General features: G+C 38.5%; 1 protein-coding gene across 20 annotated transcripts in view; it reads left to right on the forward strand.

Annotated features, from left to right (window-relative positions):
- The window catches only part of CELF2 (CUGBP Elav-like family member 2), a 648,498-nt gene that overhangs the window by 571,615 nt on the left and 63,496 nt on the right, over positions 1-13,387 (forward strand). For all 20 annotated transcript variants that reach the window (XM_042470481.1, XM_042470499.1, XM_042470478.1 and 17 more), the window contains 2 exons: positions 5,225-5,304; positions 12,106-12,264. In XM_042470481.1, coding sequence (XP_042326415.1) covers positions 5,225-5,304; positions 12,106-12,264 — 239 coding nt within the window. The remainder of the gene's footprint in view (positions 1-5,224; positions 5,305-12,105; positions 12,265-13,387) is intronic.

A 13,387-nucleotide genomic window follows, 5' to 3' on the forward strand; every position in this document is an offset into this window, starting at 1 on the left:
TCCAAAAAGAAATGTTTCTTGGATTATGACTGCAGAAATCTATTATGTATTGAAACAGTTAGAATATCAACCATTGTTGGATCTAATAGAAAAAGACAAATTAACTGAAGAAATAAATTTGATGTTCAAAATTTCTGGTAGTGATAAGCTGTGCTATTAAGTCATATAAACTTCTTATGTAACATTGTCTTCTTCGGTACTGAAGACTGTTATGTTAATAATAAAAAGAATTGTGTGATATAAAATGCATTGATATAATTTTAATGAACCAAGGTAATATTAGCACTGGATTTGGGCAAACAATGCAATACAAGCACAGCGCTACAAAGCATCATTTACAAATTTGGAGTTTTTCTATGTAATGCATGCTCCTGTTTCTAGATTAAACCCATTCTTCCTTCCTCCTTTCTTTCTGCCCTGGTAAAAGAGATCCCTTCTTGACCAGAATTTTCAACCAAGCTTGGAAATGGTTTTGAAAACAAAAAGAAAGATCATGAACCCTGGTTAGTGCTAATCATGGTTGATGATGCAGTATTAAACAGTAATGTGTAAAGGAGCATATTATTAAGTGTGGTTAATTCTAACCAGGTTCCCTGTAGACCAAGGCTTGCAAACACACAGAGAGAAATAAAAGGTATGAGAAATCTACTCCAGTGAATGCAAGAGAGATCTTTCATTCTTAAGTCTTTTGGTTTTGAATTATTCTTGTTGTGTGACTTCAAGTTGTTTCCGACTTGTGGCAACCCTAAGTTGAACCTATCGTTGGATTTTCTTGGCAAGATTTGTTCAGAGGAGGTTTACCATTGCCTTCCCTTGTGGCTGAGAGCATGTGACTTGACCAGGGGTCACCCAGTGGGTTTCATGGCCGAGTTGAAAATTGAACCACCCTGTGCCGGAATCCAACACTCAAAGCACTGTGCCATGCTGGCTCTCCCAGTTTGAATTACCAATTATTTAATAAAGCTACTTGTTCATTGTTTCACTGCCTACCAGGATTCACTAAATGGTGTGAAATAAAATAGATTTAAAATACTAGCTGGCATTGTGTTAGCCAGTTAGGCTATTAGACTTAGGATGTCGTAACGGCTTCATTTTCTCATTTGCAGTTATGGCACTATTGCCAATGTAGGACCTTGATACCTGCCTTAAAAGTGGTCCGAAGCAGGAGTGATCTGTGCTGCTGAAAAGCAGGGTGCTGCAGGGGGATCTCACCAGCCTCCTTCCATTAGCAAATGGGGCTGCTAGGAGCAAAAGAAAGGATCTCTGTGGTGGCCAATTGCAACTCTTCATCACAACCTCAGTCATTTGCGGGAGGGAGCTGGTCATGTCATCATGCAGCACCCTGCTCACCAACAGCACAGAATTCCATTGCTCCAGATGGATGGATGGCTTTTACGGTGGGTTTCAACATCATGACTATATATTTGATGCAAGATCTCAGACATTTTTTTTTCAAGTTTAATAACCATTTTTAAAGCCTCCCCCCCCCCCCTTTTTTTTTTTTTTTTGCAAGCCATGGTTAGCAGGGTGCCAACATTGTTCTGTTGTTCAATTAAAATGTTAATGCATTTCTGACTTGATATTCCTACCAGGTAGGCATGGGGAGAAATAAAAACAAAGCAAGTGGTGTTTCAGATTCACAAAATGATTTCCATAAAACAAACAATCTGGCTGGAAAATGTATGCTTCGTTTTGCTCATTGACCACAGGGGCAAGGATATTGCAACTTTAACAAAAATATATAGCCTGGGCTTGCTGCAAAGTTTCATGCCTCCGCTCCATAATGACAATGTGATTCAGCGTCTGTATTTAGATTTGCTTCATTTGGAAACCTTTTAAAATCATAGCAATCATAATACTAATGTTTGGGAGAAATTGAGTGGAACATGCTGTTATTTTATTTATCATTTTTAAAAAAGCAATCTTCAGCCAATGTCAGGATAAAAATAAATACACTTTTAATGTATTTAGAAATCACTGATAAAAATGTGGGTAAAACTAAAATCCTATATCCCACTTACCTGGGAGGAGGGCCCATTGAATTCAATGGTATTTACTTCTCAATAGGCATCTATGGGATTGCACTACAAATTGTGTTAGCTAAGCTTTGTCTGAGTGTTGCTGTGAAATTGTCCTGAATCAACATTACTTCACAGCCTTTAAGGAATCCTTAAAAATGCAAATTTTAAAGAACATTTTCAAAATCTGTTTAAAAGGGTGAGAAGTTAAGCAGCTCTGTCCTTCACTTTTATGTCATCTGATCTAAATAGTGCCACTTCACCTTCTTCCCCACTAAGTCCTAAGACATTTAGCTGTTGTCTTGTCCATCCAAAATAAAAAAACACAGTGTTTTTCTTTCATGTGCACACTTCATTTCATGTGTAGGAGTTGAGTCTCCCTTATCTAAAATGCTTCAGTCCAGAAATGTTAGGGATTTCAGGTTTTCTTTTCCAGATTTTAAGCAACTGCTTACATGGATAGGGCAACTAAGCGGGCAAATTATTTTATCTTCACATGTGAGGATGAATAATAGCTGGGATTTTCAGCCTCCTTGGGAAGAAATGACTATTTCTTGTCTTTTCTGTCCAGTTTTCACACATTCCAAAGCAATTTAGACACTATTCTGCTCATAAATACACATGGGGAGGCTACATGAAAATTGTAGTGGGGCCTTTTTTGCACAAGGACAAAAAACCCCAACCAAAACCACATGTTTTTGTGCCAAATCTGTGGGGTTTTCATCCTCACAAAAAACAAAAAACAAAAACCCTCATCCCATCTGCATGTATTTCTGGAGACAATAGTTGGTGTTCTTTGGGAAGTTACAAATTGACTTTTATGATCATCTAAAGTTGAATTGCAATACTGCACAACATTCATATTCTCAGGAGTTGAGTGGAGACATAGCTACCCCCATAAGGACCATTGTACAAGTGCAGCCAACAGCATGATATTACACAACTTGTCCCAAAACACAAAGTGTCCTGATGGACAGTGTGTCCTGATTCACAGTGTGTCCTGCCAGACATGTTTCAATGTACAATGTGTTCTGTTGAGCAATGCAAAACCTGGTTGAGCAATGAAAACTCGTCTTCTGCAATGGTAGACTTTATATAGCTATTGTGCAACATCACAGTTCACTAGCATGGTTGCATATCATGCACAACATCTCCATTTTCCACCTGGGAAATGAATAACAGTAAATATTGTTTCCATTCTAACAGGTGTACATTCTTCATAACACTTGAGGTGGAAGTTAATGCATACCCCCAAATGTCTTGGTGTAGTCTGCCATTTTCTTGTTCATCTGGCTCCTGGTTCTGAACACCATTTTCCCCCTCCTTTTGCTTTTATTGTCCTCAGCTTCATTTGACCACACTGTCATTTAACCCAGTTGTGTTTGCCAACCAATGTAAATGTGTTTCCATGTCTTTGTGAAATCATCACATGAGATGCAGCATCATGAATATCACAGTGTGGCATACTGTGAGGGTAGCTGCAATCAGGGCAGCGTAGGCAGAGAGTTAGGGCAGACAGGGGTGGACAGCTTGTATCCCTTGTCTAAATTTCAAAAGCTTTGTTGCCAAGACACTGTCTGGAAAAAAGGTGACAGTGCCCTAGCAACATTAGTAAAGTGTCATGCAGCAATTCTCTCTGCTACTGTAGTGGTTTCTTATCCCAAACATGTGGTAGCCTTGCTGCTGAACATTGTGCTCTCAAGCCATTGCATGACTTTCATGTCTTCGTAAAATGGCTATGAAGTAAAGCAATCCCCTTGCCTGAAATTCTGGGCACTCATGCAAATGTCCCAGACTTACCCAGTCACCCCCTGATTTTATTTCTGGGAAAAAGGCCAGGAAACCCTAATTCTATATCATCTGCAATGATTCAAGTAAACAGTAAATATCTTTGTATTTTTTTGTGCAGACCAGTCTGCTCCCATCACTGGACTTAACTAGCCAGTATATCCACATGGTAGATTTATATGCACCCATGAACATGGGGCATGCATGTATCAAAGCTACTGTAATAGATTTAAAGATTATGTGTGGCTCTTTGCTTAGGTCAAGGATCCAATGGTGTACCACCATATCGAATGTGCTACTTCTGTACCCCATACCAGTACATTTAGGACTGTAGAACTAAAAATATGGTGGTGCCAAAAACCTCCTGAACAGTATTACTGAAACTTTTGGATCTAGTTTTTAAGGTGAAGTGGGAGGAGGCTGCATGAGTGAGGACTGCTTGCTAATTCTAGTAGAACTGACAGGATCCAACAGAAATACATGATTGGATTCTTGCCACAATGCAGAATCATTTATTAATTTAAGCATCTTCCTCACTTCTGTGCCACTGTATAATCCTTTAATTTGTGGCTATATAATCTATTTGACCAGATTAAGTGGAGAAACAAGCACTACTTCTGACATTTACATTAGAGGAAGTGTCAGCAACCAGACATAAAACCAGTGGCTCCAAATTTTTCTGGTTGCATTTCTTCAGTAGCATCCCAAGCCACTTTTAAGTCATACCTAATGGAAACAGCCATGATAAAACTTTGCTTAAAACAAACTGTAGCCCTGGGCTGTCTGTACCCAACTCCCATGGATTTTTGCACAGGCCTTTATCGCTTGATTTCCCAATTTACTTATTCTGTAGATTTTGCTGTGCTCTCAACTGAGATTTAATTTGATTTAACTCAGGCGCTAGACTACATATTACCTAATGAAGCAAGCAAGCAAGCTTTTTACTGTCATTTTAAATAACTATGTTTAAAATACCTGAACATCCAAAAAGTGGAGGAGGGACAGTGAGCAAAGACACAGTAACTGAAAGTTAAATCAAATAGAACCTTAAGTGTCTTCAAACCTGGTGGCTTAGAAGATTGGGAGACATATGCTAACTGTGTGGTGTGTTCTTTTTATTCCTCATCCAAACTCAGTTTTTCCCCTTTCTTCCCTCTCTCTCCTCCCTTCTCACCCACAATCTGTGGTCAGATTAGCAAATCGGCTTCTGCTGAACCGGCTAAATTAGGGAAGTGGGTTATCTTGGTTTTTACTTTTTCTTGTTTTGGTTTCTTTCTTTTTTATTTTATTTTATGTACTACGGAGAACAGTGTCGTCTTGTGGCCGTTCTCGTAGACTGTGTTGGTTTAACAAGCGTCCAACCCTTTTGTCTTGTTGTTTTTTTGTCTTTCCTGCTCCCTGTCCCCTTGTTCCCACAGGCTGTGCGTTTGTCACGTTTTCGACAAGGGCAATGGCACAGAATGCAATCAAAGCCATGCACCAGTCTCAGACCATGGAGGTACAGTACTGTATCATCTGCCCTTTCTTTGTTTTCTTTGTGCAAATGATTGAGAATGTAAAGCCATGCTCTCCTGGAGAAGATCAGACGCATGACAATCACAGACGTAAACTTCCATGGATTCCCCACCCAAACTCTCTCTCTCTCTCTCTCTCTCTCTCTCTGTTTCTCCATCTCTGTGACATTTACTTCCCTTAATTGTCTGAGAACACAGGATGATCTCTCTGTTTTTATTCATAATATGGTGGCATTCAGCAGAAAATGAAATAGTTCATTGAAATGCCACCTTGCCGTCTGGCAGAATGTACATTTGGCATGTTGAATTGTGTCCTCCCACCCCCCCCCCCCCCCTCTTTTTTTTTTAATGTTGCAGAAACAATCTGAACTCGGCAGGCCACCATTCATAAATTCAAAGTGGACAAGCGAGATCAAGGAAAGCAGGTGGTTTTCTTTTTCCTAACCTGTAAAGCAGCACCAATTATTCCAAATAGCCCGTAAAAATTTAAATTATGATTGGCTGCCCAGGAGAGAGTGAAATTCAATTTCATCTTCGGATTGTGTTTGTAAATGAACCCAAACATTTACATTTACTTATGTAAATAAGTGATTTCCCCCCCCCCCCCCAGTCTGTGATTTTTGTCATGGTCTTTCAGAATTTTGCACAAAAAAGCCTCACAAGTCAACTGTCTTATTCTGGATCTTCTGATTTAATAATTTGAGAGTGCATGTTATATTGTATTATGTATACTGTATCTGTGTATTGATTATTTCTTCTGAAGCAGCATTTTGATGTGCACTTGTTTCTTGCTTTTAAAAATTATCTGTATTTTCTTTCTTTTGAAATGAGGATCATTCAACTTTCTGAAATAATATTGTTTTCCTCTTTTGCAATGCTCTAATCTCCCAAAGCATGCTGGGTACTAAAAATCAAATAAACCCCAACATTATTGTGTCTTTGTCATTGAACTGCTTTGTGTAATGAGCAAAGATTTTTTTTTTTTAAAGTGCATGAAAATGTCACCGTCTCTTGTATTATCCAGAAATATTGATATTGGCATTGGAAAGTCTATTGTCTCTCCAATCTCTCCTACCTTTAGTTGAGATTATTTTTGATATTTTATAATCAATGTGTTTTTCTTTTCAGTGCTATCCATTTTTAGGCATTCAGAATATACATTGTTAGATGCGATACAAAGTGAGCCAGAGAAAGGAATCAAAATTATGTTCACCATTAAATGACATTGGAAGAGAAATATGTTTCTGTGTGCACACCTTAAAAACCGCATACTTCTGCTCCTTTCATGTGGCCTTCCTTTTATAATATTAGAAGTGCATTTGATGACTCAAAATGAAAGGGGAAGGGATTATATTATTTACTGTTTTCATATATTAGGACTTCAGAGGTGTGACAGCTATTTTAGAATCTACTGATGATTCTGTCTTTGCTAAAATTCAGAAAGCATTGTGTAGAGTGGTTGCTACACTCTAGGATCCTCTGGGTCTCTTAGGATTTGAACTAAGGTGGTAAAGAGATCTACATTAATACCTAATGCACAGATTTGCTGTGAGTAAATAATGCCAATCAGCCATACACTCGGTCATATAACACTCATTTGTTGGCTATCTACAGCCTCCTAAGGAATATGTGCCCTGCAATGTTGCCTATTTAATTGGTACCATTGTTACATTTGACAGTGCCAAGTCCCATAATTCCATCTATCTCAGCTGTGGTCTCTTGTAGGAGCAAGCATGCCAAAATTCAAACACTTCAAATACAAGCACTTCCTCGGAAGGCTGTTTCTCTTAAACCATTCATCTGACAGACATATTCACAGTGGTGGAGAATATCATAGTAGTGAAGCTGATATCAGCGCAGAGTCTAAGTAGGTGACAGTAGAGATTAGCCATCGCCTGTGCAACAAAATCATTACTGTTGTGTTAAAGAGCAGCATCACTGGGGGTATTCCCAAGTTATATGTTGGCCAGGGTTTTTTTTTTTTAATTTGCCCCATTGGTGTTAAAATTTTGATTGTAAGTTTTTTCACTTGCACTAGTCTTTGGGCACTCTAGAGGTAGAATCATACAAAGTTTGCCTTTCTAGGAATCTAGGGGCCCAAACAGACAGGCCAAAATAAGGCTGCTTCAGGTCACTATGGAGGCGTGCTGTTTAAATGACACACACATCTTAAGAGGCCAGAAGCTGAACCAAAGCTGCGCTCCAGTCCTTAGGAGTGTGGCTTTGACATGGTTTCCAGCCTCTTAGGATGCATGCATCATTTAAACAGTATACCTCCAAAGTGACCCGAAGCAGCTTTATTGTGGCCTGTCTGTTTGGGCCCTAGAAACACACACACACCAGATCAAAGAGTGCTTCAGAATTAAAGTGAAGCAACTCCTTGATTCAAAGATAATTACACATTTGATGAGGAAACATAAAAACCGGAATTATCAAAGTGTCATGGAATAGTAGATTCATCTCACCCAACTCTGTGGACATGGAGGATATCCAGAGCTTAGTATCCCCAACAGCGCATCCGACTGCTCTAGGTAATTGGTTCCATTGTCCAATTGCTCCTATCATTGATTTAAGAATATCATCATCGGTTAATGTTCTTAAACTGAAATCTACCCTCTTGTAACTTCAGCCCATTATACAGAGCCCTGCTGTCTAGAGCAGCATAGTTTTTTTCCCATCTTCTATGTGTCAGACTTTAGGGGATTTGAAGGAGGCTATCTGTTACAAATGAGACATGTTTTCACGTTCTTATGCTTTTAGCGTAATATTTGAAAAGGGGACAATGTATGATTCTTTTCCTTTTTGCTTGATCTTAGAAGCATGAAACAAGTATGATTCAGGTCCAAAATACACTGCAGAAATAATCCACTTTGAGATTGCTTTAACTGTTCTGGCTCAATGCTAGGGAATTCTGGAAACTGTAATTTTGTGAGATATTTAGCCTTCTCTGTCAGAGAGCTCTGATGCCACAATAAACTGCAATTCCCAGGTTTCCCTAGCACTGAGCCAGGGTAGTTAAAGTGGTATCAAACTGAATTATTTCTGCAGTGTGTTTTGGACTTCAGTCGCACTTCCTAGTTTGGTGCTACTCACTTTGACATATAAAGTTGGCTCAGCTGTATTCATTCACTGAGCCAAATCCTGTCAGATACCTAAAATGAACTATATATCCCCATCACCCCAACTTAGAGATATCTGCGCTGATGCCATCATTTCACATCTAGCTTAAGGGGACACACGTCTGAGATCCTTCTGATTCCCACAAAGCAGGGAATAGTTATATAGGGGGATTCAGAGGCTTTCAGTACTGTAGAGGAAGGAAGGGAATATGAACCTTTGCAGAGCTGAAAAAAGGACATACACAAGCATAAGGAAAATTAGATATACACTGGTCACTAACAGGATGGCATCCGATTCATGTCCTCAGCAAATGCATGCAACCCATAGTCAGGTACTGCACATCAGTAGGCAAAATATTACTAGTGCACATTGTTCTTGCTCACCTCTGCATCACTTTTCCAAGCCTCCACTTATACTTTTTATGCACTTTTACGGTAGAATGTGGAAAGTGCAGCCCATAGCTTTATGCTGCTTTTGAACCCCACTTTTCTAGATCCTGAGGGCCCCCTGATGGGCTGCTGGCCCCAAGAGTCTTGAACCTCTTGCATTTTTCACATTTTCACTTGAAAATTGTTCCCAATCTGCACAAACATGCAAAAAAAAAAAACCTTCCCAACCCTCCAAACCACCACACCACCTTAAATATTTATTTATTATTTATTTAGAATATTTTATATCCCGTTCTTTAGCCAAAAGGCTCCCAGAGCATCTTACAAATTGTTAATTAGACATTAATTAGTCAAATATCTCTATTTTTCCTCCATTTCCCTTCCAAAATGGCAACAAGAAGTGACATGGCATCACTTCCAGTTGCCATTTTTGAGAAAGAAAGGCAAGAAACAGAGGTATGTTGGCACACTGGGAGGGAGTGCAGGTTGTAGGGTATTTGGGGGCTATTGGGCACACAGATGCCCGCATTAGAGCTTGGAACAGGGAAATGTTCTTTGGGAACTTTTGGCCACGATTTAATTTACATTTAAAACATCCATGATGTCGCAGGAAAATACCACAAAAATGTGCTCTTGCATTGTTCCAATAGGCATTAGAGACTTAAAAAGCAGGAATAGACGAAAAGGCTTCTCATTGTACTGAAAAGGGTGGTGAGCCTCAAGGTTTCTATCAAGCCTGGGGGAGCCTGGCCAAAACATAACTTGTGAATATGGGGTTGCCTCTTAAACAATATATTGTATTCTTATGAATTGCATCTGTGTCTGAACTTCTTTCCCCCAAAGGATGCTCCCATTCTGATATAATTCTTCTGTTGCTTTCTTACCTATCTTCAGACATGGTTTTGAGTCCTGAGAGTATACCATTGTCTCCAGAAAGGAACCTCAGAAGTGGCTTTGGTGTGCTACTGAAAAGAAAAGCACAAAGGGTGGATTTGACACGGAGAAAGAATTAATAACAAAGAGGCAGCTGAAAAAACATAGAATTAAGGAATAGGAAAATGCCTGCTCATCTTAAGATAGTGAATTGGGATAGGGAGAGCAAAGAAAGAGTATATTGGTTTAGGTCAATATACTCTCATGTTTCCTTCTCCATGGTTATTAATGTCAATGCTATTATGGTAAAGAGTTGACTTTCAACAGCTAATATTAAATCTGGACACTCAACCAGAAACTATAATGCCCTTGGGTACTCTGATTTCATGTTTAATGCAAAGAAAATTTCTTTTCAAATGGAAGATTATATATTATGCAATCAGGCTTCAGTTGAAACAGTGATGTTACTTTCTGTCCCTGATTTCATTATTTTCACTTCTACAGCATTTACCAGTCAGATGTATTTTTTTTTCAATGTGAGCACAAAATCCAAAATGATGAGAGAGAAAATGTTCAGAAGAATAAGTGTCTCCTAAAATTAATGGCTTCTTAGATTGCTATTTACACTCATATGCTTTCTACTCACACGTTTTAGAGACCTGTGCTCACCATCACATTTTAACCTCTCATATATATCGTTTTTTATTATTGTTATTGTAGAACAAATTAGTTATGACAATGACAGACCTTTTCTGATATGAAGCCACTTTCATATGTATGATTTCAATCTTTGCTATGTTCATTCCCTTGAAATTGCTGCCCTGGTGAAATATAAAGCAGATGGGAGGGGGAAGAGAATTATAGATTCATAAAATGCTGCAATATTGTTTTATACAATTTACTGCCAGTTAAGCATTCATAAATACAAGAACGGTTGCCATGTTGAGCTCAGATCTGCAAGGCTGTGAGACTGGATCTGTTGTCTCTTGTCCTTGAAATATATATATATATATATATATATATATATATATTCATTCACGTGTATGTTAGAAGCATGCAGTAAACAGCTGTGCTTCTACTCCTGCATGAAACAGAATCCAGACTTGCCACATTACCTTTTCTGTGCTTTAAACCAGGGATGCAAGAACACCATAGTCTAAACAGAGCATAAGAAGTGTGTTGTTGTTCTTGTTTTTACATCAGTGTTTCAAATTCTTGGGGCAAATAATGATGATGCTATGATGAATCTCTATAGATACTCCCTCCACTACATCTGTCTATATATCAACGCACACAAAGCTTGATTACCCCAAAAATTACCCCCAAAAATGGAGCAAACTAAAAAGCCAAAGACTGGAAAGCACAATGCTATTGCAGAGTCAACTCTAAATCCATTTAAAGAAGTGGGTGTAACAGTGCAGAACTCAATGTGATCCCACATTATCAGTTTCTAATCATTGTTATTGAAAGCCAACGTTCATACAAAATGGATTGTTATCACAATCTGTCTCATAATATTTTTACTGTTAAAACTCTAATCAGTGTTCGAATGTGGATCTCTTCAGAGAAGATGTTGCATAGTCGAGTTCATTGTAGTTGTTGTTTTGTAGTTTAGTTACTGTGTTGTTGCACACAAAAGAGTAACCAATCTGTTACTCAATCCCCAACATAAAAGTTCAGTGGGAGTTATGCTCCAGTAAGAGTGGCAATGGTGTCATAATCATGACTGAGTAGCGATCGTGAAAAAGGAAGTTACAGAGGCAATCCATATTCACAATTTCTACTTACAATTGTAACATTATTGCCTCAGCTTAGTTTTCTGGGCTTCAGCTGAATGCTGAGAAGCAAACCCATTTAGTGGGCATAGGTGAATTATGTTTCTCTCATGTCACAGCAGAATTGGGCCAGGAGAGGTATACTGACATAAGTTTTGATCCAGGCTAATTTCAAGTATCTATTGCTATTGAGAGTCCTCCATTTGGGGTTCAGATTGTAGGCAATTCTGGTTAGTTTAAAAATGCATTTGGTTTTTAGGTATGAATGTAAAAAATTACAATTCTGCTTCTTTTCTTTTTCCTTCTTTCCTTTCCTTCCTTCCTTCCTTCTTGCGCAGGAGAAAAAAATAATGAAAAGGCTAATGATAATTTTTAAGCAATTTTTATCTTGTCATCTTCAGTATAGTGTTGGATATTTGTTTTGAGGGTAGGGTGAAGTAATTACGAATGGTGAGGGATCTTTTCAACAGACACCCTAGCTCTTGCACACCTTTACATGAGTCACACGGTCACCTGAAAATATATATGTATATACAGGTTGTGTTGGTGGGGAATCCTCAGGGATGGAAAAGACTCATGTAAATGTGTGCTAGAATGATTTTTCCCCCAACAATCTATCCAATCGCAGGGTTGTTCTTCACCAATAGTCGTGAAGTTTGCTGATACCCAAAAGGATAAGGAACAGCGACGTTTACAACAGCAGTTGGCACAACAAATGCAACAGCTCAACACTGCCACCTGGGGGAATCTGACAGGTCTTGGAGGACTGACGCCACAGTACCTGGCTGTAAGTATTCATCAAATTTGATTACAAGCACTTTCAAAGGAAATGTATTATACTTATCTTAAAGGAATATGTTGTAAATTTATCAGGGAATGTATCTTGCATTAAAATGTCATGCAAATTATCACAGTGAGTTAAAGGTGCTTCTTAGTAACAGGCAGATGCAAAGGCAAGGATTAAAGTGAAATGCAAGTAAACTAGACGCACTCGTTTCCTTAAAAATGTACACTAGTGCTTCCCAAAATTTGGTCCTCCAGATGTTTTAGATGTCAGCTCCCAGAATTCTTGATTGTTGGCCAAGCTGGCTGGGGTTTCTGGGAGTTGAAGTCCAAAGCACCTGGAGGAATTTCTAAATCCCAAGATCATATGTCTTTCCTTCAATTAACTTCTGAGTGACTGATCATTTTTTGCAGTTAAGTAGCTGCAAGTGCACCAAATGCAGCACTGCAGAAAGTTACTTGTTTGGAATGCAGGATTTTGGAGTTGGAACTCAAAAAAGTAACTTTTCCATGCTCTTCAAGTTTGTATGCATCAATGTTTGGGTAACCCGCCCTGCTACCTATGCTATTCCAATGTCAAATTTCTCATAGATTCACTGCATTGTGATTTTTTTTGAAACAGTGTTTTATATATGTTTCTTTTCTTCAAATCGTATAAGCTTTTTTTTAAATCCCCCAAAGCTTATTCCTGAAAGTGTGACATCCACCTTTCAAAGAAAGTTAAAAGTATGTGAGGCTGCAATCCTATATACCCATTCACCTAAGAATAAGCTCCATTGAAACGTTTTATTGGGATTTATTGGAATTTATTCCCAAGTAGACACATGCAAGATAGTATGTGAAGTATTTCTCTGTAATGTTCGTAATTAAACTTCCAGTTTTAGAACATTTTTTGTATTTCAGAGCATTTCTGTTTGCAAGCCTGCACATTTCACACATTCCCCTTGTTTTCTTCATTTAGTTTGGAAATATTGCTCTCTTTCATCCCAGCTTTATATTTGGCTATCACTCGGAGGTTCTATAAACTATGTTTGCTTCACCCTGCATGGTCCACTTTGCAGTGCAGAAATGGAAGCAAGTCTCCAAAACTCCCAGTAGATTCTCAAAAGTTACTTTGGGTTTTTGAA

Source organism: Sceloporus undulatus, chromosome 5, assembly GCF_019175285.1.
Source record: "Sceloporus undulatus isolate JIND9_A2432 ecotype Alabama chromosome 5, SceUnd_v1.1, whole genome shotgun sequence".
NCBI classification, from domain to species: domain Eukaryota; kingdom Metazoa; phylum Chordata; class Lepidosauria; order Squamata; family Phrynosomatidae; genus Sceloporus; species Sceloporus undulatus.